Source organism: Rhipicephalus microplus, chromosome 6 (assembly GCF_043290135.1).
Source record: "Rhipicephalus microplus isolate Deutch F79 chromosome 6, USDA_Rmic, whole genome shotgun sequence".
NCBI classification, from domain to species: Eukaryota; Metazoa; Arthropoda; class Arachnida; order Ixodida; family Ixodidae; genus Rhipicephalus; species Rhipicephalus microplus.
In genome coordinates, this window is record NC_134705.1 from 171,031,329 (window position 1) to 171,057,937 (window position 26,609).

The following is a 26,609-nucleotide window of genomic DNA, read 5'->3' on the forward strand; positions in this document are numbered from 1 at the left end:
ACGAAATACCAGCTCTGAAATACATAAAAGACTGTTCATAACAAAACAGTGTATGAACGAATGAAAGTAACCGTTACAGAAATCACGCAACATTCATGAACAGCACAACTGGTACATCCAATTTAACATATCAGTTTCAGACAATATACGCATATTATCAATTGTTAATTTTCATGTGTTCATCCCACTCGGAAAGCGGCAATGTAGCGTTTCAAATCCACAGTTAGTGCGAGGACGTGGCACATGCCAAGTTTCCGTATACCGAGTGAGTCGACTGGCAAAATCAGGTTGCAATGCAGCCAATGTGCGCAAAAGGGTACTTCTGGGTACTTCTGATTTACTGGGCAGAATTTATTATTAGTTGTAATTAACAAAAATTGAAAATCCTGTATTTTGCAAATATTGGAGCAACGTGTGCGTGATAGGATACACCTTCGATACATCGCAAGGCATTTTTTTTTTACAGCACGACCACGTCAATTATGATTTAGAGCCTGTAGACCAGACCAGAAAAAAATAATGTAAATGAGTTGAAAAACGAGCAATGCATACTAATATTTTTTTGCATCACGGGTAGTATATTTTGGCATCAACGAATCACAGCTAAAACTTTACAAAGTTTGTACTGGATGACGTTACAACGTGGCGCCCCCACGTCCTCACAGATCGCCAAATTTTCAACATCAGGTGTCACATCCCCTCACGTAGTAATGGTAGCGACATTAAAACACGTTAAGTCTTAACATGACATCACGAACATCGCATGACACCGTCACTGTGTCGATCATGGAAGCATTGAAGCACCACGTGAAGGACATAACGTTTCCAAGTCCTCCGATCCCACTGAAAGTACGTGAAGAAAGCTTTCGGGTGGGACCAATACGTATAATCGACTGAAAAGAAATTCTTTTCGCCTTTAATTCATTCATATTAGGCAAATGCTTGAGATACCACGCGAATTTCTTTCATCAGACGAGGGCATGAATTTTTTTTTGCTTTTTGGCAACTTTGGAACTCATTGTTTGGAAAACAATGAGTTGAGGCAAGAAGTGGGACAGTTTACATCCCTTCTTACAATCAAAACGGTGGCTGCGGGCCTCTACACAACCACTTCTAGTTCGTCGTCTAACCCAGGATGCCTCCCACTCTCGAATAACACGTTCGATGCTCTAACCACTGAGCAATCACAGCGGCCTGCCCTCCGCCCCCCCCCCCCACCCTCACCCCATCACAAGTCTTGGATATATCAAAATAGTACGACCGCCCCAGTATTCAGCTTCAGCGTGCGTCCGCATTGACAATGAAAAGGCGGATGAGGCAGCCTTCCAAAGTCATGCACAGAGTAGATACCTAACGGTACTTCCACTAAAAAAAAAAAAAGCCTCGATTGTATTAAATTGTAGGTATCACCGACTTCGACTAAACATTTCTCACAAAAATAACAATGCGTCGTCCGTCGTGAATAATCTGGTGCAGACTATTTTACTTATACGACATTTGGGCGCTGCCATCTATACGACATTTGGGCGCTGACATCGACTGTGGAGCCGATGTTTTTTTTTTTTTTTTAAGTACAACACGACGCAAAAAATGCATGGGGGCCATGCATCAAGCATCGTATACGCACCAATCCAACCATTTTCCCGCGTATACGTTTAACGTAACACTGTACAAAACACATTCGTAAAAGAAGTGTTTAAGTATCGGGCGTGTAATTCGAAGGTTGTGTGTTCTGATCCCAGTGACAGAAAGGATCGTTTTTCGTCCACTTCAGTTAAACTTACTCCACAATTAGCACACTACAGTTGAATACAACAATTAACGCCATGCCTGCTTTGATTTGATTCTCGCTGCCCAAAAACGCGTCTGTCATGTTTTTTTTATCTTTTTTTTTCTGTACACCAGAGAGTTTACCTGGGAGTGGGACATTCCAGCAACTAGAGGTCCTTTCCTTTTGTAAGAAGATCAAGGTATACCGCACGCATTCCTATCCGAGTGAACGCACACGTGCGCCATGCCCGCGTAACTTCGTTGAAAAGTGTTGCGCACACCGCCGCTGAGAAAGGCTACCGTGAACGACCGTATGCGGAAATACTTCTAACACCGTGGTATGCAGCCTTTTTGCAAACTGCATCCTTTGTTTCCAGAAAGAGGTGCGCCTGTTAGCTGCGGTTTCTGAGGTCAGATTTCTATTTTTCTTTTCAGGCCTCCCAAACTGCAGTAGACACCAGAAAGTGCTGTGCCTGTCAGGCGCGGCTTGTCAGGTAAGTTTTTTTTTTTTCTTGAACTGCATACTCTTTTCACGGACAACTGCAAAGAGGTGACGTGCTTTCCAGAATGGCTATGGTCTGGTCTTGTCAGTGAGTCATTCGAACAACACTGACGTAGTACGAAACGACGCGAGAAGGCGCGCACAAACTCCAGTTCCCACAAAAGGCTTTCGCATTCGGACATCGAAATACGCACGCCAGACGACCCCCTAGCAGACGACAGCCGGAATACTTTCGACCGCAGAATTTGCGATGGTGGCGAGTGGAGTGGTGTCAGTCTGAGCGTAGTGGACATGGTCTGAGGAACCGGTCTGAGACAAGTGCTGTTGAACCTCGCTATAGCGTCGCGCATAGAGAAGGACAGCAACTCGTTTTGGACAAAGACGTGTGTTGGCGAAAATACTGGAAGGGAAGAGAAGAATTGGGCACCTGATTCGCAGTGTCCACAGACGGTAGCGCCATCGCTACAGTCATGGCAGGAAATAATGGGTGAGCAACACGGTAGCTAAAACTAACAGACGACAAGAAAGCATGGCTGTGTTGTCACGTGGTGAACTCTTAACAGGTCAAGAATCTTTTACATGCCTTTTCCGATTTTCAAAGGCTGACATCTGCGCCGATCCACGTTCTCATTAAGACTAGAGACTGTGGTGCTAGCACGTCGCAAGTATAGTGCGATCAGATTCCGTATATATCTAGCTCATTAACCACTCTTGAAAAGCATTGATTTCTTGCCCCCGAAGCTGTAAAATGAAATAAGGGGGGTGGGGGGGGGGGGGGGGAGTGCGTTCAAGCCAGCACGATGGGAGTACCTCCGTCCACATCCTGCTGTGCGTATACCCAGTGCATTCCCCCGTGAATGCGATTCGCTAGAAGCCTGATACGCTTCGATACATATGTGCACCAGCTGTAGCATTATTGTAGATGCCGAGTGGTCAGACAGAATTTCTTTTTTTTTTACAGTGAAACGCATAACACGTGGTGAGCGAATGGGTAGCAAAATATATACTAGCCTTAGCCACACCTGTTACCACGTAAGCACGCCTTATGTGCTATTCTAAGACGTCGGGTATTCGGTTTGTTTTGAAAAGTATATGTAAACACGAGCTGGATGCAGTCGGGAAACATACATTTCCAAATGCTCTCTAATGTTCTCCGAATACTCCAAGTTATACAGTGTAAAGGGGGAAATCACAATTTCTTCGATTGCAAACGTGGCTGAACCGAATTCCACTGCTAACCCGGCAGGAAACGGAAAGATGTCTTCATAAGAAGAGATGGAAGGGGGAAGGGGGGGGGGGACAAGCAGGATATTTTTCTGGCTTCTCCGCAGTCTTCAAACAAAAGGGTTATTAGTGGTGCGAATGGAAAAAGGCTCTCAGAGAATGGAAAACTACACAAAAAAGAAAAAAAAGGAGATCTTCAATTGTGAATGCTGTGGAACAATAGCCCGAGATTGTTTCTTATTTGCCACATTACAGGGCCAGTGTATCGTGATATAACAGATAGCTGCGTTCATCTCCGCCATTATTTTCGCTCTGACTTGGCTGTACCGCTGACGGCATGCTGTTCAAGTTGAACGAGGCCGTTGGTTTAGAAGGAAAAGGTAGTTAGTTTTACAGATGGGAGCCAACGGATAATTAAAAGCACGGTGTGCTACGGGTGTTCAATGAACAACAATATTTGCCACACACAGCTGAGGATGACCGGACACGTGGCTGATTGGGTGGGAATGGCTAATTCATATATCGATGGTCGCACAACACACTAGACATAACTTGAACAATGCTTTGAACGTGCACAGGCGCTTACAGTGTTTTAGTGCCGCGGACACCAAAGCAGGTTGCGTAATACGCTGCGGCGTGCCTTTGTATATTCAGCCGCACTCATTACGTGAAAAAAAAAATGCTCAAGTGCGCAAGCAGCGTTGCGGCAGCTCGCTAAAACCTTCGCTAAAAGCATAGGCAGAGTTTTGATTCAGGCCACCGGTATTGTGCGACGTTTGAAAATTACCCAGCAAGCTCGTGATTCCATGTGATACCAGTATACGTGAATCTTTACGAGCGCATATACAGAGGATGTTTGATCCGCTTGCCCCGCTCAAAGCGAGCGGTTGCGCCACTGTCCGGCACGGTGACGAACATCTGCGCGCACGAGACAAACGTATCAGAGTTGTTTATGAAGCCACTGTTCCCAGATAGACCGTACCAGTAATATTAATAAAAAATTCTGGGGTTTAATGTCCCAAAATCGCGATATGATTGCGAGGGATGGTGCATCGAAGGCTTCCGGGATCATATGGGCCTTCAGCAAAAATGAAATCCTGGGATGAACGCATTCGTCCAATCTCAGCTCTTGCAAGACATCTAATACTCTGTCGTCATACATTGAAGGTTCCGCCGAGCACTTTCATGTCGTTGCAACATGAACCCCTTCTTCGTTTCGAACGTCTTGTCACTTATCTTTGTTCACTATCGAAGCTACAGCGTTCGCACCCTTCTTTGATCGATGACGCGGGGCCACCCCGAGCTCATCTGTACGCACGTGCGTGACCTTCAGAGATATCGTCGGCTGTGAGACGATCACACGTTGAGGAGAAGCTCCGTACAGCTACTCCGTTAACGAACAAATAATCACCAAAAGAGGCCCATCTGTGCGGAGTATATACATTACGTATGCTAGCGGTGGGAGATTATTTGAGAAAAGCGTCAACGTGATACAAGGTGACGGACCGTCGGGTGGCTCACGTTCTGCTTGCGCAGTCTTGAATAAAAAAAAAAGAAAAACAGTGGTCCGCTTGAAGTAGCTCAGGTCCTTAGGCCATTTGGAAATGTCTCAGCAACCTTACTCTATACCTATATAAAGGTAAGCATGATCTTGAATCAAATGCGACTACTTTCATATGTCACGGAGCTTTCAAATGCCCTGGTTGGTACATATCCGGGACATTTTCTATGTACTCCTTATATGTTTGCGTATATCGCGATCTCTTAGAATCTTTACTAATATTTTCAACCTGGACAACCATTGCGTAATAAGATCAACGATCCTGCTTAAATGCCTCGCCCGATTTAAGATTGGCAAGCCCGACATAAGTCCACAGCGCCGAGGAGCGAGCTGAATGCACATGAGGAACACGTGTGAAGCACGATGAAGTACGCCTAGGGAAACCTAACACAACAGCACTGAGAGAAACGCAGAATAACTTCAATACAATAGAGCTCACGCGAAGCGCTCTAGGCGAAAACAAATGAGGTGAAACGTGGCCAAACAAAATATATAATTACCTGCTTTTGAAATTTTTTTTGAAAGTTCCACACGCGGTAATAACTATAGAACCTTTCCGTTTGATAATATATTCACTTGGGGCTGGTTTATCACTACCGCCATCATCATCAGCCATACTTTATGCCAACGCGGCGCAGCCTTTGCCAATAAACCCGGTCCTGTGCACGGCTTCGACCGTGTTATCCCCTGGAACCTTCTTACTCTAATCTGCCCACGTTTTCCGCCTCCCTCTCACGTGCTTGCATTTGCTTTGGAATTCAGTTTTTTTTTTTTGTACGTTTAGGAACTATATAGCGGTTGTCTAGCCTGCGCGCTATAGTGTTCAAAAGAATTTTCGCAACTATAGCAAGTGACACCTGTTCGCTGCCCAGTGGCAAATCCGCTGCTCAGAGGGAGAGAGAAAGAGGGACTCCATGAACGTACGTGATAAAAAACGCCGGTGAAGAACGACGATTGGTCTTATCTCCAGATGCGCCAACGCGAAACGGTCAGAGGCAGGGTCCAATCCCGCATACCGCGCGTTGACCAATCCACGCACGAACGACCCGATAAGAAAGACGCAGAGCACGATTAGTTTACCTGAAGTGCAGTATAAGAGCCAGAAGACCAACAAGAACTGAAAACACGTGCAGTAACTATTCGAAGAAGTTTCTGCAGCGATGTCTGGAACAGGAAAAACATAAGGAAAAACGCAGCAAACAAAGATGCGAAAGTGTTAAATTGTGTTGTTTTTACTCGTATTTAGAGCAGACCTCTGCGATGCTTGATAGACAAGGCATTGAGTTTACATGTGGCTTGTTATACACATACATACAACATTATACACACACACATATATATATATATATATATATATATATATATATATTTCTAGAAACGGCATATATATATGCTGTTTCTAGAAATGTGTCCAATATTCTTTAAAAATCACAGAAGGAAGGTATCTGCATGCTACTTGCGGCTTTGCCTTTCCTGTAGCAGAAGACATCTTCAGATGCGTAGAAACAATCATTACGGCAGTAAATATAGAAACTGACAATTACTTTTTAACTAGTGATGACAGCCGGTCGACTCAAATGAGCAAATTCAAGCATTTCCTACGAAGAGTGCGTATCCACTTCGAAATTTCGGAAATGCGGCCGCTGGTAATCACCGCGGAGCAACGCAATGAGCCTAATTTTGCTGGAGAAACAGAAACCGACGCATCAAACAGCGCGTCTACCATTCACTTCGACATTGCCCTCAGGTTACGATAACTGGATTACGATATGATTACGAGATGCTCCGTATAGATGAGGGCTACAGAGGTTTCAACCATCTACACAGTGCACCTATACAACGTGCGCCTAAATGAAAAACGAGGGGCTTGCTTAAGGCATCATCAAATGCACCCGCAGAGGTGGAGACCGAACCCGCTCGTTTCGGCTCGGCAGCGGAGTACCGTATTGATTGATTGATTGATTGATTGATTGATTAATACGTGGGGTTTAACGTCCCAAAACCACTATATGATTATGAGAGACGCCGTAGTGGAGGGCTCCGGAAATTTAGACCACCTGGGGTTCTTTAACGTGCACCCAAATCTGAGCACACGGGACTACAACATTTCCGCCTCCATCGGAAATGCAGCCGCAGCGGAGCACCGTATCTATATCTGTATACCGCCGCAGCCGCAACACGCCACGAATGGCAAGCCACCGGGAAATGTAGCAAAGGCTATACGGAAGCGGGGCTTCAGCGTATTCTTTTTGCTCCGCCATGTGTAGTGACGGCAGCCCACGGCTAATTTTGTTTTTTGTCACTCACATGATTAACGCGTTGAGAAAATTGTATACTACTGAAAAATGTAAATGGGAGATACATTTTGACAGTTCAGAGTACATTTCGTTTGCGGCCGCACACTGACCAACTAATACCACTACATCACGGAAGCCATGTTTAAATTGCAAAGCGGACGTGCTGAAACGGTGGTGCCGTCAAAAACGAAAAAAAAAAAGAGAGAAATTGGCATTCTTCAAAAGTTAGCAATATCTGTTTCACGCACGACTTCTTGCACCTGTTTGATTGTAAGTAAAGCATCATATATTCCGCTAAGGTAAACTATAAAATTATCAGTAAACTGAACTTTTTTTGCGTTATAGCAGGCCTGCACTTCAGTTCTGTAGCATTCACAGTGCTGCAGGTCAAGAAAAGTTGTTGCCGAGTATGCCTATCAGATCGAACGCCAGTCTGTCTAACACTCTTGTTACACAGCCAGCCTAAACCACGTTTAACGTAACTGTGGTTACGTGTTGCACGGTACGCGAAACGGCTGTTATGACGCTTACCGTGGTTGTACTTGACCAAGCATATCAGCCTCGGTTTTGGGCGTTAACCAAGTGTCCATGAAGGTGGCTTCAGCCGCCTTCACTAAGGACGGTTTTGTGCGGTGTTATCATGCATATATATATCGGCGAACCATGGCGCTAACCGTGATTCAACGCTGTAAACCATGGTCGATGGTAACTGTCGTTAGCTTGCCTGTGTAACAGTGGATAGTACAGTCCCACTGCGGTGGTCTAGTGGCTATAAGCTACTCGGCTGCTGACCGGCTGGTCGCGGGACCGAATACCGGCAGCGGTGGCTGCATTTTCGATGAAGGTTAAAATGAAGGCCCGTCTGCTCAGATTTGGGTGTGCGTTAAAAAACCCCAGGTGGTCGAAATTTCCGTAGTCATCCACCAGGGTGCCTCTCATATTCGTATGATGACTTGGGGAATGTTAAACCCCACATATCAATCAATCAACACGGTTAGCACACTGGTATAGCCTAAACCGCGGTTAAAGTGACCGCGGGTATACGTGTAACCGAGGTTTCTTCACACAACCGCTAATGGACATCGCGAAAGAGTTGACCTGTATAGATTCACGCAGTCGGTTCAAAAGTGATACGGGACGTGCGACTCGCAATGCGGGCTGCTTGCCAAGCTTCGGACGTGAGATTACGTACCCTAGATTTCATTGTTTGCAATCTCGAGATCGACGGAGGCAGCAGCGATAAGAGAAACCGCAATCCTCCTCGTATCTTCAATCCGAACGCTGGTGGATGTGGAAGTGTTGGTGGTGTGCTCGCGTCAATCTGTGCGTCAGAAGTGACGGAGGACGCGTGATGGCATGTACACGCACGTGGAATTTTCGTTCTTTCGCAATAGAGGCTATGGGGCCCCGAAATTTTTTAGCTTCGCTCGTAATGCCAGCGTCCAGTTAGCTTGTCACATTTACTTCCAACTCGTTAGACTGTGTCCGACTGTCATGAACCATGCAAGGAACAAAACTTTATTGCTCATATTTTGCATCAAATATATTATTAGAGAAAAGGCGCGTACCTTTTCAAAGATATTCCTTTAATGCTTTCAGAACACCCAAATAGAAAAACTGTGTCATGCGAATGAGGCGGGAATGCTGCGTGGTATATTTGCACGATATTAGGCTAAAAGTTGCAACGACTGAGTTGCGTGTTTTGATTACAAGCTCGCAGTCAAACTAAACATTTTCGCAGACTGGTGCTCCCCAATGCCACTGCACCGTTTTGCGGAAAAACGTCCTCAATACAGACATTCCAAACAAACAAAAGAAAGATATCGGAACTACAGGAACAAGAAAACGAATGGTAGGACAGGCGGCATCGTCATAAAGCTGTAGACGCATTCTACGAGAAAAAATAAATACGTGGCACTTCGCATTCGAATGAAGTTTTCGTAACTCCCCATAGCTGATTGCGTTCGCCGATTTCCTCGAATCGTTCCGTATCCGATTGCCCGATCTGGGGATATTAGGAAAAAAACAACAAAACGATTCCCGAAGCACCGAACGCGCTCGACTACGATTCTGCTGTCCCCGCGTCCTCGGTCAACCCGCAACAAAAAAAGGAAACGGCCTCCGTCCCAATTTTTTTCTCGATCCCGGGATCTGAAGCGAAAGGGGCGGAGCCTCCACATCAAATAGCTCCACCCACCGCGACTTCTTTCTCCTTTTTCTGCTCCTCCCTTGACTCGTGACCCGAACCGGGAGGAGAGGCTTTGGGAGAGATGGAGCGGCGTTGTAACACCTCTCTGCACCTTCTTGCGAACGCCTCCCTTTTTTTTAGATTCCCTCTCACATATGCTATCCTCCTCGCTCAATATATCTTCCCGTCTCTTTCTTTTCCCAAGAGTAAGGGCAGTCTGGCTAGCGGTTCTACAGAAATACAGCTCTCTCTTTCTCTCTCTTTATATCTATTTCTTCCTCGCTCTGTTACATCCCCTTCTGCGCTTTCCTTTCTTCACAGACGTTCGAACTGAACCTACGAAGTCCCCAACTCTCCTTCAATACACCCTTGCGTCCTCAATACCGTAGCGACAGATGTCGACGCACTTCTCTCTTTCGCAGCGTCGTTGCTCGGTGCGTTTGTTCGAGCAAACTCCCATCTAATCGAAAAAATAGAGCGAAACTAAATAACAAACTATAAAGCACCCGACTCGTCATTGTTTCATTTGCCGGCAACATTTTTCAAACGCATTTTCGACACATTCATCCGGAAGTACGATTTCCTCCACCCCCTTCTACTAGTCTCTCCTTCTCACATAATTTCTTCCCTCCGTTTTGTTCAATCTGTCTCTCTCTCAGGTCTGTACGGAAAGGGTTGATGAAAGCCTCGCGTTGACGATTGTACCACGCTCTCACGTGCACCCTTATTTTATTTTCTCTTTCCCTCGCGGAAGGTGTCCCGGAATCGAAGCATTCTGCGCACTTCCGAACGCCATTTCCGGTGACGTCACGCGACGAGTTGTCACGCCCGATTGCTCCGTGGCCCCCAACCAACACTCCTTTTCCCCGCCGTGCACTCCCCGCAACCATATACCTACGGTACAGTTCCTTTTCGCATTGTTATACGTGATACAACGGCACTGTCGCCTTTGCCGCGGATGTTTTTGTTATTCCATGAACGAATGGAGGCTGTTTTCTCATCGTTCTGTATCGGACGGTATCGGAGTCAACTGCGTGACAGCTTCGCCGTTGGTTGCGCGTGAAATGAGCCTCGTTTGGTCGCATTGTGTCCGCGAGGACGCGCAGTGCGTACAACCGTCGTTGGGGGGGGGGGGGGGGGGGGACATAAATGTTCGAATCAGTTACGAGATCGACGAACGGCTGCTAGATGCCAGATGCGATACCATACTTGTGTGCGGCTGGCTGACGCCTGAGATTCAGTTCGTTGTGAGAGTGTGTGTGTGAGACAGAGACAGAGATACAGAGAGAGAGAGAGTGAGACAGAGAGAGTGAGACAGAGAGAGTGAGACAGAGAGAGTGAGACAGAGAGAGTGAGACAGAGAGAGTGACAGAGAGAGAGTGTGTGTGTGAGAGCGAGAGAGAGAGAGAGAGAGAGCATGTATGTGTGCCGCGAAGGGTCGTTCTTGCGACTTTCAAATAGAGGCATGACATCTGGTTATAAACGGCACCCAAGTGGCCTTACGCGGTACATGTACCCGATCACCAAAAATTTTCTTCCGATTCTTCGTTCGCCCGAACGAGGCCGACAGGGTCATGCGTTTCTTTCAAGAAGCTCGAGAGCGCGCGTAAAGCAAGTTCTCACGCACCTACATGCAGAGAGGTCGAGATCACGTGGACATTATTAAAAATCCACACGACTTAATTTTTAACCTTACTGACTGCCCCCACCTGGTTTTGTGTCAAGTGTAGCTAGTCTGGTGTTCGTCACTCTTACCACAACCTTCCCGATATCGCTACACACATGACAGACCACCTGAAATGTTGCTCAAATACCTTGTTCATCCACTGCATTCCGAAAGCGGTCACACTTCTCTCGCAAAGGAACAGTTGGCCCAAGCGTAACTCGAAACAGTATAGAGTCAACACTGAATACAAATTACATCGATGAAAACAAAAAAGGCAGTTACTCTTTTCCTTGACACAAAGCATACCCTTCACAAATAACGCTGCAAATACCGGCAGCGTATGCTCATTCGACGACGATGACCACCCGCAATTTTCACAGCGCCATCAGCAAAAGCGTACTCGCGACTTCAAAAACATCCTGAAGTGTACTCACGACTTGAAAAACATCCCAAAGTAAGATCTTTAACCCGAGGACCATTTGAAGACGTAGAAAGTTTCCGCATGAAAGAGTGTATACCCACAGACGCTCTTGCGCCCGCAATCCCACCGACTTACCGCATCACAGAAAACGCAAAGAAAGACGCGGAAGCACTCCTTGCACACCGCAAGCACTCTGGCATCACGCCATGGCAATCTTCTCACAAGCACTCAAACTATAGATATAATGGGAGTGCACCATTCCCAACGGAATATACGACCACAACGACAGCCCAGCTGGCGATGCTACTAGGCGTGCCAACCATTTTCATTGAAGAGTTCAAGCAACATTGTCAGCATCCATGTGCAGTGTGCAATGTCCGGAACGCAACATTCAACCTCGCCCACCAGAGTTGCTATAGAACTCGCTGGACTGCTCCTCGCGGCCTTGAAGCTTAGTAAGATTGTGGAACTCCGTTGGAACGTGAAACTAGGAAGTTATTAATTATTGTGTTTTAACTATTCTTTTAGTGTAGTTTGTACCCGGTGCCATATTTCGGGATGAGGCGCAATTGTGCGACGCAAGAGGGCACGCCGGATGTTTATTAGAAGCAGAGAAGGAAGAAGTCAAGAAGAATAAACACATTTTGTATAAGCCGGGCCACGTCACTCACACCTAGCATCACATGTACATACCCGAAAAATGTCTGTTCTGCTATTCTTCTGATACGGCGCGGTATATTTACTAACGTTTCATATGGAGCAGCAGACTTTGTCAAAGTAATAAGTAGATCGTTGTGTGTTTTCTAATGAGCACGCTTAAAGGAGGTGGTCTCGTGAAAGCTGTCGTTCGCAAGAATGACGGCATAAAATAGCGGTTGCACACAGTCAACAAATTCAGGCTCGCACATTTATACTCTTGGTATAGTGCAGTAACCTTACGCACAATTAAGATAGCTTGCCCACGCAGTTAATATGATTGCGCACTAGTTATGCGAGATTATTATTATTATTATTTTTATTGACATAGATGAACGAAAAAGGGGCGACTACAATGACGTCGGAACTAAGAAAATGCGTTTCTCTCAGTTTCGTCCATCTGCACCGTTCTTATCATAGAAAAACTAAAAGGGAGATTCGTTCATGCGTTTACTTCTGTTTTCGCACAGCACACGACAAACGAGCTGGCTGTGTACTACGCAGACGACGACTCCGTGTCGTCACTTCCATACCAACGACTCGGCAAATGATGATGACCTTCATCACGCCAACGACTTCTGTCGACTCAGCTTAAGCCTAATGGCGGACGTCCCTGTCGAAGCTTTCTCTCTCAGGCACACACTCGTATAATGCGTCCCCAGAAAAACTCGTCGTCTCCAAGATTCTGGCGAGCGTCAGCGCTTGGACAAAATGCTGCAGCACAGTGCGGCAGAAAGAGAGAGAGAGAACCGCGGATGAATATGCTATATATATGTCGGTGCGATCAACTCGCCAGCTAGGCCTAACGAGTGAGGAATCGGCGCATAGGGAAGAGGACGTGTCATCATCGTTAGGCTTAGCACAGCTCGTTCGGGCAGCACTCTACAATACTTTTTTTCCGCGTAGCCCCATCCCTACACAGGGAGACTGACTGCCCCCACCCCAATTCTAAAGCCTCACGCCCAAGCAGGAATACCTTATACACTCGTACAACAAGAACCCAAAACGTTCGCATCTCCCCGTCAAATGGTAGCCCCTCCTCTCGCGAATCGCTGTTTCGAGCCCTCCTTCCCCCTCACCGATGGCAATAAAGCACGAGGCGCAGAAATCCCGTTAGAGAAATTATTACATATGCAGAGTAATAATGCCTGCGATTACGACCACCATTTACAGGAGTCCGTCGGTGTGCGCATACGGGTGGCAGCAATAGGCTCTTTGTAAAAAAAAAAAAAATCTGCTTCTAGTACCTCTCTGGTGCGTCGTATCCCCCGAGTCGCGAGGGCTGGTGGAAATGTGGAAACGTTTAGCACGGTCTCGCGAGCACTGTTTAAGCTGCGGGCTTTCAAAGAAACGAGCGTGCTCCAGCCATGCAGATCACCGCTTCCATGGTGTCACCACAATGGTGAGCTATGCATTTATGGCTGGTGATTATGGTCGTCGCGCGTCGTTGTGATGGTGGTAACGGCGACGGCACTGTGTGTGTGTATGCAACGCGTATATACGCGCCGAATAGGACTGGCCTTCCGTTACAGATTTCCGTTACTTTCGTCTCGACCAAATTAACCGGAAGTTATAGTTGCCGAACGGTGTAAACGTGCCATAGCGAGAACCTTCAAAACTGCAGATTTTTTGGTAGCGAAACTCGACTCGAAATAAGCCACGTTTTTTGTTGTTTTTTTTTTGTCAATAAACAAGAAAGCGTGGAGGTTGCTGGACAATACTTTCCCGTACTGGCGTGTCATTTAGCGTTACACTTGAAGTTACGTTTTCTTCAAACCATTCTTTCAACAAAATACAGAGAGCTGTTTAAAAATGGCGCCTTATGAGTCATGAATCGATGCGAATTTTTTTTTTACCTTTAGTGCAGCGTGATAAATCATCAGAACTTTACCAGGATAAATGAGGCTTGTACAGTTTGAGTTGCCTGAAAAGTAATCACGCTACAATTACGGTTGCAAGATTAAGCAACGTAATGTTTGCAGTGACTCCCTACCACACTATTTCAATAGATTGTTTTTGTTATTGAAGAGTATATAGTGATGAAATGACAAAATATAACAACGATATCTTCTATATCGCTTATGATATAGCTCAAGGTGATGGTTCGTTTCTGCGATAAACATCCACATGCACATAATCTATTTTTCTTTTACGGGTGAAGCCCCTTAAGCCTACACAATGTCCGTAAAGTGCCCTCTGGCGGCTATACAGAAGACGTAGCGCAAGTGCACGTTAACAAACCGTAGCTTCTGTGAACGACAAAAAGCTTATCAAAATTTTTTTAACCAAGAAAAACAAAATAAAAGGCAAGAACACCGTAAAACCAACGACATTTTAACAGCCACTGATCAAAGAACATAACAGAACGAAAATGTTCACGAGAACAAATCAAATACTGTTGACCAGAACGAAATAAAAGACCACAATATCACGAAAGCGGCAAACCCTACAGTAAACAAGGGATGTGAACCCTAGAGCTTGATAACCACCCTGACATGTGGACGTGAAACCAAAGCTTCCGTACAAATAATTCTGGATGCGGCCATTTCAAGCATGAGGCCCAAGGGACGGCTTTCAGCTCTCCCATAGTACTCTAAATCATTAACCACTAGAAATGCGAAGCATTTCTTAGCAAACTTCGGCGAGTTTGAGCGTATCTATCTATCTATCTATCTATCTATCTATCTATCTATCTATCTATCCGCATACGACTTTTAGCTCTCTTGGTCGTTTCGATAATGGCATCCATACCAAACTTGGTATGCCATATTATGACTGCATGACGAGCCTAAGAAACTAGTCATAACATAAATATCATGTCATGTATGTCATGAATTACATTTCATGGTCTCGCTGCTCTTGCGGTGGTTTCGTTCACATGACACGTTGCGAAACTCGCATGCTATGACATGTCTGCATGGCAAACGCAAGCGACAGACCCTAACATGAAAATCACGGCGTGCGCGTCATGTAAAAACATGACTACATGCCACGCTCAAGGCGCCAATACACTTCGACGTTATCCGGCGTTCGTTTCGTCACGTCGCGCCGGCGATGCCACGCCTGGCGCCGATCTGCTTGTCATGCACTCGCAGGCGCGCGCCTTGCTTGCTTTGACGCATGCGCGTTTGAGATCTAGCGACTGGAGATTTGGTTTCGTGGTACGAGTTCGATATTGCAGAAGCTGTGCGCTGACTTACAAGTTACAATATATATATATATATATATATATATATATATATATATATATATATATATGATTTGATTGGCGCGTGTGCGTGTGTGCATGTGCGCCTAGGAAGACACCCGCAATACTGTCGCTCCCCTCTCCCCTCTCTTGCCTCGCAAGGCCGACGCAGGCGGCGTCTGCAAGTAAAAAAAAAAAACGACTGTTTGCGATGCACAATCATTCACTGGGCGCTGTATCGCGCGTTAGGAATTAAGTCAAGGGAGTTTCTACTTGGCTTTCGCTTGATGTTGAAAGCAACGCTTCTCCTTGATTTGATTGATTGATATGTGTGGTTTAACGTCCCAAAACCACCATATGATTATGAGAGACACCGTAGTGGAGGGCTCCGGAAATTTCGACCGCTTGGGGTTCTTTAACGTGCACCCAAATCTGAGCCCACGGGCCTACAACATTTCCACCTCCAACGCTTCTCCTTTATTCAATAAATAAGAATAAAGACGAAATAATAATTAGGCATTCCTAAACCATACCCGATTACTCGAAATTCACGCGATTCACCCATCACTCAGCGACGCATTTACTCGAGATCCCCCTGTGGGAAGTTGTCGGTGTTTTTTTTAGTTGATGCGCCGTAATTTCGTAGTCACTTCAGTTTGTGAATGCGGGTAGTTTATGGGGGTCGTTCTTACATCTTTTCTGAAACAAAAAAAAATGAGTTCTGCGTCAGCGTTGTGTTTATAGCTAGCACACTTTCTTTCCTGTGTCCGTCGTGTGGCTCCTGTGAGACGACTATTTTTTTTTTATGGTGTCTGGCTGTCTCGTTGTGCAGGGAGCACCGCTCACAAAGGAATAAGGACTTATTGGACTTATGTGTACATTCCTTGACGAGTTTCTGTTGCCACGAAGATGCACTTCTAGGCGTGACAAGGTCCATCGAGCGGTGCTAACTTTCTTGAAGAAAATTGTCTTGGCCGCGTGTTTGTAGATACTTTTCATGCGACTTCATTTGTGTTTGGTTTTAGAATTGCTGTTTTTTTTTCTCTTCTCTCATGTTTTCCACCGCCCTGTCTTCCTTTCCTGTGTGTCTCCACTTTTTGAAGGAGCAGGCAGCAGGTGTTGTGCCTCTTTAGGCGGCTGTTGTCAATGTGTTGCTCCCCATTTCCTCTGTGTCTTCATGTGTTCAATGCATAGAAGCCAAATAATAATAATAATAATAATAATAATAATAATAATAATAATAATAATAATAATAATAATAATAATAATAATGTCCGTGTGTGGGTGCGCTGCCAGTCCATCATGCCATATACACTGTAGGTGGAGATGATGTAGAGCATGCAGTACGGAAATATGTACACTTTACCAGTAACGGATCAGCCATTCAGAATCACCGAATGGCAATCCACGGGTATAGACAGGCATATAGAGAGGATTGCTGGCTAAAGAAATTCTGCTATATTCCACGTGGCTCTCAAGTGTCTTTGCTGCCCTGAGGAAATTCAGCCGTTCTCTGTATGAATCCTGGGCGAGTTGAGAAGAGAACATAGCGAGCAACCAAGACCCGCATCTGTGAAGGTATATTTCAGATAGGGGACACGCTGCCGAGACTGAGAGCTTGTGAGATCTCGCGAGACACTGATGTTCTCGAAGGAAGCCCACTTCACGAGAAAATGCCACGCAGACATGCGCGCGCTGAGAAGCCTATTAAAACCACTGTCCCCAAGAAATATGTATAGGGAACGTCACGAAGCATGAAGAACCAATTAAAGATCTAACTTTCAAATACATTAGAGTAGACGGCTGCATAATTTATTTGTAACAAACAGAAAGGGGGGGGGGCGAGCAGGAAGAAAACGAAAGTAGGGAGGGAGCGAAGAGAAACACAAACGGAACGTGACATTTTGCGAGTCAGCTTTTAGCGGGACATCGACAAATGGAGACGAACAGTACTCACACGGCACATAATGCAGATGAACGCAAGAAGCAGACCACAAAATGCTGACCAACAACTCATAACCCATATTAATGCACATACTGTCACATAACACGGAGGAAGGTCAGAATCGGATCAGAAAATGCGAGTTACACAAGCATAGGCCAAGTAACCGAGACGAACGCAGGACATGGAAACATAATTCAGATAGTGAAAACGCGTGATTGTGAATGAACAGAAGTATACTGTGGCATAATGACCGTAAAACAAGTATACGACAAAGTAATGCACACTCAATGCAAATTAGTGATTACAAAATGCAAATGAACAACAATATACATGTCCCGTAATGCTACCTAACAATAAACGACAACACAATACAGACATACCCCGAAAATTACGACTACATAACGTATCTAATCGCAAGCAGATGACACCCATATCAGCTTCACACACAAAAAACGCACTGAAAACCAGAAGATGATAAAGACCACAAGCCACAAACAAGCAAACACGCACATGCAACCGAGACGAATGGAGGCTTGTGTTCTCCGAGACCACACCATATAGGCTTGACACGAGCCATAAAGCCACCCCGCAAATGGTTCCTGATGACTGGCTTTCTCCCGCTCTCTTTTTTTCGTTCCCCTTTTCTATGCTACGGGAGCCACGAATGAATGAGATCCCCGGCTCTGATAAGGAGGCAACAACGGGAGCATCCATCTTCAATTCGCCCGGGCGACCCTTCGTCGCGAACCGAACGCTGATCGTCAACGCTCGCAGTCGCGTCGCGTCGCTAGCGCCACGCTAACACACGCACGCACATTGAACGCGATTGTGCGACTAACAGGCTGCGCGTGAGAAAAAAATAAAAACATTGTCGAAAGCCCCGGGAACAGCAATGTCGTCTTTGGGTGGCGTTGTCCCTTTTTCCCTAACGCTGGCGATGGTGGCGCCACCATTTGTCTCTTTTCCTCCACTGTCTTCCCGTATGGTGCTCGTTTTCACTTAGATACACGTACCGCTATTGTGTGAACGCTGAGATATCTCACTATACTCCACAAAAAGATAAAATGAGGCTGGGGAAAGATCCGTATGGTTTTTAAAGACATCTTTAAGGGATTCTAGGATTCTCGGTGCTCCCCATTTTCTTCCCGCTCCGTCGTCTTTTGTGCAGAGTCACTCGTCGGGTGTCGTGAACAAGATCGTCGTGATTTGTGGTGTGCGGGAATCTTCTCGGGCCGACTCCGATGCCGCACATGGTCTTCTAATAGTTTTCTCCCAAGTACTTACATTTCCTTTTATAACCTTTTCTTTTCGTTTACTGTTTCCTGGGAGATGAACTGTTTAGTTCAGTCGTTGAACTGGATTGGAAGACGTATGTTTGATATCGGGAAGAATGACCGGGGAATGCTATACATTATATGGTCGGACAGTCGTTTCTTTAACCCCAACAACGCACAGAAGGATTTGGACCGCAGTGTCATCTGGGTGTCGCTGTCATTACAGATTGTCCGATTGAAGTTTTCTCCGCGAAATGAATGTCGATCTTTCTTTTCCTGCACCGTGATCGGGGCGTATCTTATCAGTGGCTATTCCCCCTTCCAGTTATTTTTTTCCTTAAGATGCAATTGAAAGTGACGTCCTCTGCAGTCTTTCGGTGACATTCTGACCTTGAGGTTGTCAATTTTTAGCCCTATAATGTCATTAACGTGGCAATCAATAAAATCTATGGTTGGTAAGTGCTAACCTTCTATGTCGAGACCATTGAATCAAGGAGACTCTAAGCAGAGTTACACTGTCTGCGAAGCATCTTTGCCATGCAATTTCACAAAGGTGAACACTCGGGAAAGAAGTTCACGTTTGTTCCACAAACCTTGATACGCTTTTACGCGATGCTTATTCTTGCAAAAAAAATTCATCAGTCTAAGCATAACTTGTACGTGCTCTCATTCCAATGCTTCATTTTGTTTCATTTCAACGCTTTGAAGCTGCCCTCTGCGTAAAGTGCCCGGTTTCAGCTCAACCATATAACTACGGCTTTTATTGCCTGGTCGTCCTCGCAACCGAGTTGCAACTAACATTACGTTCATTTTACGTTGTCGGTCTATTTTTCTACAATGCGTCCTCAGCTTTCCATAAAAATGCTCAATGGAAATCTGGCCTACCGTGCAGTTCAATTCAACTAATGAAGTGCGCTTCAAATTACAATGCCACTGGTACGAGATATAAAAGTAATACGTAACGTTTCACCAGCTAAATCCCTCGTATAATTAAAGTCACATTATAGTGGAGCACTCTGCATCAACTTTCACAATACGCCAGGTTCTTGAACGAGTGCCTAAGTCAATGTACTATCAGTGTCAAATGAAATTCGGAACTACGGCAAGCCTTCGCGATGGTACCTGTACATCGCGACACGCTCAAGACACGCTGCGGAGCGTGTCTTGAAGCACGTTTTTCTGTCACTGCTTTGTCGAAAAACTTGAACATCCTGGCAAGTTTCAGCAATGATCCCAACATCATTGCTCAATTAAGTACACTCTATAGGTATACGGTTAACGAACATTTATGTGTAGCATATAGGTTAGCAGCGACAAAGTACTCGCGGTTAAAGGAAAACCATTTTGCCAGACACTCTTACACAGGTGAGTGACTTGGTGTGCTGTTTCAACAGTTAGATGCCGACTGTCAAACCCACTGGGAGAAAAATAAATACACGTTATGGAAGACGCAGCCTAAGTGCATGGCTGTGTCTTCTCTAGTTCAGATTTTCTCTAGTTCAGTCTTAGTCATTTTTTTGTATTTTACGCTTCTCTCGTTTTTTTTCCACATCTAACCCCGAGATTCTCTTCATAAATATATACGTTTACATAATAATCAATGCACACATATTCCTAAATATTCCTTGTCATATACGCGTCATCATATACAGGAAGGATCAAAAACTTCCAGGCCACTGTATCTCATAACACTATGGGAGCATGGCCTGAAAACTTTCGACCACCCCCCTTCTGTGCTTAATAAATACGCGTATTAAAATGGTATACATACATATACCCCCTGTACAATCACAATATTTCACATCTCTCTTTTCCTTAGAAGTGTAGCAGTTTGGGCTAGTTGGTATGACATTACGATAGGTATAGCGCAAGAACGGAACGATCGCAAATTGATGATGATGATGATGATGATGATGATGAACCTTCGGCTTTGCTGGCACTCGCCCACAAAGGGGGATCGGCCAAGAACCGGGCGGCACAAGAAGGACATCAGCGCTCGTGTACTTGCCTCTTTGTCGTCGTTATGTTCTCACGCTATAACTATCGTAATCTTTGTCTTTTTTTTTCATGTCGGAGGAATTTTATTTATATGTGTGCACTTATGGTCTCTTTTTTTCACTCAGTTTTCCATTTTTATCTTTTTATGGTTTTTCCGTTTTGTTTCACTTTTCTCTACGTTTCTTGAGATTGTTCTCCTTCCTCTTGTTTTTTAGATTGTTTGCTCTTTTGGTATTCTTTCCTTCCTTTTTCCCCAACAACTACTAAAGTAAAAGATGAGAAATGATCACACGAAATGATCGTGGTGCCAAGGTCATTTAGTAGATTTTGGGCATACATAATGCCAGTTGTTTTTGTACGTAGAAAAAGCACGTACGACAGTTGTGTCTATTTTACATTTTTATCTCAACCGAAATCTTTTGTGTTAGGAGCGGCCCGCTACGCGCTACTTCCCGCCTCGACGGACGTAAATATAGTTTTTCCATACCATAGGACACCAATTCTCTTGTAAGTTACCTCCAGCGATGGACATCCCCATCCAGGGATGGTACTACACTTTCTTTTTTTTTTTGGAGTGACATAGCGTGAATTGCGATACAAATTGAATAGAATTGGAATAATAAAAATCTCGATTCCGGTAGGAACCGAACCTACAACTTTCGGGGGACGAGTTGAATGCTTCATATTCTTCAATAGCGCGTGCCTTCCACTGAGCCAAAAATATACTACTGAAGTTTGCTGGTATTTTTTTTTTTTGCATTTGCCTCGCTGAAATAAACATTGCTTTGTAGATTGCGAGACTAAAACTCACACACTAGAAGTTCTACGTAAAATACAGTTAATGTTCACCTTGCAAGAAGGTTTTCTTTCCATTTTCGCTTCATACAAGGTACTATACCGTGTCAGCCCACCATTTTCCAAAAAAAAAAAAAACGTTGTCCGTGACGTCATTGTGCGGCCTCAACCAAGCTCTTTAGTTCACAAAAAAAAGTACTCATAGGACGCCAAATCACACACTGAATCAACTAAAGGTCTCTCCCAATCATATTTTTGCTGTACGTTTCTTTTTAAAGCGTGGTAATGGTGCGAGCGAGCAAAACCGAAATCATCCGCCAGTGGCCGTACAACTTACGGAGCAACGCCAATGTTCGGGAGCCCCGCCTCCTCAGCCTTCTCCCCAATCTGAAGATAAGTTGTCTCTGTGTTTATCAGAAGAGACAATCCTTCGATTCATGCGGCGTCACTCATTCTGCTAAGTAACGAGGGGTCGTTTTCTTGCAGTGCAATCTTGCACCTTACGACATACGCTTGACGTCACAAGTCTCCACTTGAGGCGTTCGCGAGCTGTTGTTTCGGGATATCACATTTCGCTGTTATCAGGCTCTCAGCCTGATGAGCACTTCAAGGATCGGCTGTTTGTCTTTCTCGATTAGCTAATAAGCACTCGCTAGGCTAACGAGCTGGTGATAAGGACGTCGTATAGACAGACCCTTGAAGCAGGAAACAAAAATGAAACAAAGTATCCTCTATATCGCTTCCGTACGTGCAGATGCATGACAGTTGTCTGTGAACGTAGAAGAGAAACAAACACATGCACGTCTCTCCATACAGATGCGGCTTAATATTTTCGCGCCGTTTACTTATGCATCTGCTGTCAAGCATTACCACGTTTACACCGCAAATAAAACCAACCGCGAAGCAACAACGTGGACAAGTACCTAATTTATAATATATATAAACATCCGGGTGCGGTGTTATGTCGATGTTGCTGATGTTTGTATATTTGCAGACAATCTTCAACGCTAGAAGTAATCAAGCCGTAAAAAAATATCAGGGACACTACCACCCAACGTGCTTGTTTAATCTGTAAGGCATTTGGGGTGCGAGTAGCACCTTTTTGTTTTGTAACCTTGAGGTGCGCGTAACATAAAACATCAGAAACACTTGTTTGGTTTTGTAAAGCTTGCATGTGACCGAGTTGGCCGATATTTCAATGTATACTGGAGTGCACGCAAAGAGCGACAAGAAACATACACATAAACAACGGGACATGGACAAAAAGTCCCTGTCCCAATCCCATATTTTCTGTGTCCCTGTCGTTCTTTGCGTGCACCAGTTTACCTTGAAACTTCTTTCATTAGCATAGCTGGCTATAGTAGCGCGATCAATCATGCGACATGCATAGATAAATACGCAAGTGGTTCGTTGCAACAAACACTCGAAAAGATATGGGACAGATATTTATAAAAAAGCGCTTGATTCAATTAAACATTCGATTATTCTGTCTATCAGTAGATAGACAGAATAAGCACACATAGAATTGTAACACTTAAAAGTTATACTTAAAGCGCTGCATAGCCATAAAAAGAATTATCCTGTTTCAGGTAACTTGCTATGGCAATTCAATTGAGAGCGCCGTGAAATGCTATAAACCATTCACCATAGGCGTTTCTTGCAACCAGCAAATAAAGCAACAAGCTGGGCGCCCTTGCTTTCAAGTGCTAGGGTGCTTCCAGGAGTAAGAACTTGATTGTCGCGTGAGAAGTTGAAGCGCTTTTACATGCATTGCTCTATTACGCTGCATCCCACTGAAACATTTCTTGGGGACCAGTATAGCTAAATATGATATCGGTTGTTCCAGGTTGGATTCTGGCCTTATGACTCTGCACTAATATATGAATAACTTGCAATAAAACTCAGTTGATAGTCTGCGCTGTGCTGCATGGCGTGGCTCTTTTTCCGTCTGTTGTTTTGCGCAGTATTTCTACTATGACGCTAAACCATCTCGCCCATCAAACCATTTATCGGAAACGCTCGTAACGTGAATGACGTCACAAAAATCAGTAAACGCGAATGGGCGGAGCAAGTTTGTAAATCATTTTCAGGAGGGATAGCAATAGGCTGTGGACCGAGCTGATATTTTATCTTTACAACGTCACAGGGAGTGTAGTACGGCTTGCAAAGTATGGTCAAACATACCACCTACGTTGCCTTCCCTGTGGTATGAGTATGTGTTTGTGCTATGCAGTGTAAGTTCAACTGTACACATTTAATATACACTGCTTCAGCAATCAACTCTCCGGTGAACTGTAGTTTCGCACGAGCTTCACGAAACAAAGTATCCACAGAGGTGCACATCCTCTATGGTTTAGAGATGCGAAGGCATTCCGTTGATGGTGGAAGGGCGAAGGTTCGTTGCAGCACCCCCTTTTCTTGTGGTGATATATGGGGTGGACTTCGCCCCCCCCCCTTCTCCTTGTCGCACCGCACCCCTTCCCCATTATGTCAATGTATAAAGCTAACTTCACGCCCCCCCCCCCACCCACTAAACACACACCTATGTCCACAGTGTTGGCAAGGAAATATTAAAAGCTTCATAGCGACTCACCGAGTGCGCTGTACGACAGCATGTCCGGCGTTGGGTGGAACCACCGATAGGCCTGATCCGGGCACATTCCACCGTAGTGCAGCGAATAGGGTGGCGCGCCCAGGTCCTGGCCCAGACCACCGGAGGACGCGTTGCCGCCGTGCACATGTCCGGCCGTGGTCCAGCCACCGGTAGGGCCACCACACAGGTCAGCCGCGCAGACACCACCGCCGACAGATCCACCACTGAGAGTTGTTCCTGTAGTACCACCCCCAGTCGGCAAGACCGGGGGCTGTCCGTTGGCTCCGATGTAGGACGAGCTGGAAGAGCCAAATTTGGCCTCGGTTAAGTTTAGAATGTTGGCAACCGAGAATTTAAGCTTAGGAGGCGTCCCCTGGTGACCGTTCCAGGATGACTTTGAAACCGCGGCCGCAGCCAGGGCGGCGGCCGCAGCAGCATTGGCTTCAGCCGCCGCCTGGGCCCGCTGAATCACGGACATCCACGCAATGTTTTGCAGAGAAATCGGCAACACCGTGAGCCGTGGCGCTGTAGACGGAGCCATCGACGTGCCGTTGCCAGGGCCACCACAACTGACACTACCGCCGTTGTTATTACCACCAGCAGCGCCACCGTGAGCTTGCTTTTTGAGAAGCGGAATGGCGAGTTCCTTCAGCGTTTGCATGTGGGCCTCATCGCGAGAAGCGCTTAGCCGGTGTAGCTGCATATGCTCGACGAACCCGAAGCGGGCCGCTAGTGACCTCTGCGCAACAGGGCCGACCTGAGGGAAAGAGGGTGGCGTCGAAGGCCTCGGACAAGGGCACGTTCTTGCAGGCTTGGACCCTAACGTGGCTCGGATGCATAGCCGCGTGAAAGAAGCTGCTCTACTTGAGATGGGATAGGCGCCTGTGGCGCAAGGGCCCGCACACTCACACGTCACTAGCAGTCATGGTTCGTTCAAGCCTGCTTCCCCCCAATGAAATAGTAAGTAAACTGCCCGAAGTTCACGGCATTCCTGTATTGGGCTGCCGAGAAAGCGTCTTCTCTTCACCTTCCTATTACAATGTTTGGGTTCTACATTTCTTGCTGAGAAGAGATTGAAGTTTGAAAAGGTTCTGGCTAACCTCCCTGCATTCTTCCTATGTATATCACTCTGCTTTCAAGCGATATCAAGAGCACTCTCAATGTTTCTGCAATACCAAAGATTCAGCTGGTACAGGTGAGGGTGAGCGGCTCGAGATGTTGTAAAGGGACTTGCGGTAATAATTCCGGGGCAATACTTATACACACACTCGAGAAGAAGCTCGATAAGTAGCTGGGTCACTTGAAATGCGCGTCCCTATTCCTCCACACAGCTTTGGAAAAATCTAAGACCAAGACGGCAGGATATAAAAGAAGTCTCCTCATACAGGCAGCAGGTCGATCAAAAGCACAACACAGACTTGCTCTCCTCGACCAGCTCTCGTGTTTAGCGTTTCACGTAAGCACACACAAATACTCGCGCACGAAAGCAAAAAAAAAAATAAACTGAAGATATCGCATATGTTCCGGGCCCCCCCTCTTTTATAATCCCTACAAGTGGCAGTCGGGCCGAACGCACTCAACACGCACTCGTCTCACAAGAGGGTGACACTAGAGTGACGACCGTGGTGGAGTGTACGACGCTTCTTGACGCGCAAACGTCATCTACGTTCGCTCAAGAGCGTGCGATCAACGAGCGAATCAAGTCCGGGCAGGTGTAGGCAGCCACTCGGCCTGGTCGAAGTGGGCCTCTCGAGGCAAACACGCGCCGTAGTCTCGACGACGAGTACTGGGCGAAGTGGCAGTAGCCAGGAGGGACCGTATAATGGGCAAACGACGACTGTGTCTGGCTCCTCGAGGTCGTTGTTTATCCGCACGCGGAGGGCACGAAACGCTCAACAGCCACCTGGTCGACTACCATCCACAACTCCCGTCGGCGATCTCGCGTGGCTCTTCCTTCAGTGGAATCTCTCCAGGAGAGGCAGCACTAGGAAGCACCCTTGTCAGTAACACGAGTGTTCACTGGCGCTCAAAACACGAGTGGGGTACGGTGGTGGAGGACACGCGTATGGAAAAGGAGGGCGGGCAGAAGGGAAAGAAAAAAAGGTTGGTGAGAGCGACCCATAACATGGGGAGGAGGAGGACGCTACCCTGAGTGGACTGGGCGCCCACGGACACCTCCCCGACACGGACGCTTCGCGAACCGCCGTCGAGGGGTGCGTCTGCTAATACTACTTGTATCCCCTCAAATGCGGGTGGAGGGTGAGCGGGCCACATACTCGGCTACGTAAAGGAGAATGCACCCCTGCCAAATGTTCTCGACTTTCACCCCTACAAACCTTTCTTCAGCTCCCCATCCCTCTCTTTCGGTCGCGTTCACCTTCTCTTTCCATTTCAGAGAGAAGGAAAAGAACGACTCAAGTACAAGTAAAACATTCCTGCTTTAGGGCTCTCGTGACGGGGGTCGTCGTCATAACACCCCAAAGTTTAAAGCG

The 26,609-nt window shown here is 46.0% G+C and overlaps 1 protein-coding gene across 2 annotated transcripts in view; it reads right to left on the bottom strand.

Annotated features, from left to right (window-relative positions):
- Positions 1–26,609, bottom strand: part of LOC142765651 (uncharacterized) — a 103,351-nt gene that overhangs the window by 10,949 nt on the left and 65,793 nt on the right. For both annotated transcript variants that reach the window (XM_075867000.1, XM_075866999.1), the window contains exon 2: positions 24,118–24,416. In XM_075867000.1, the coding sequence (XP_075723115.1) occupies positions 24,118–24,416 (299 nt within the window). The remainder of the gene's footprint in view (positions 1–24,117; positions 24,417–26,609) is intronic.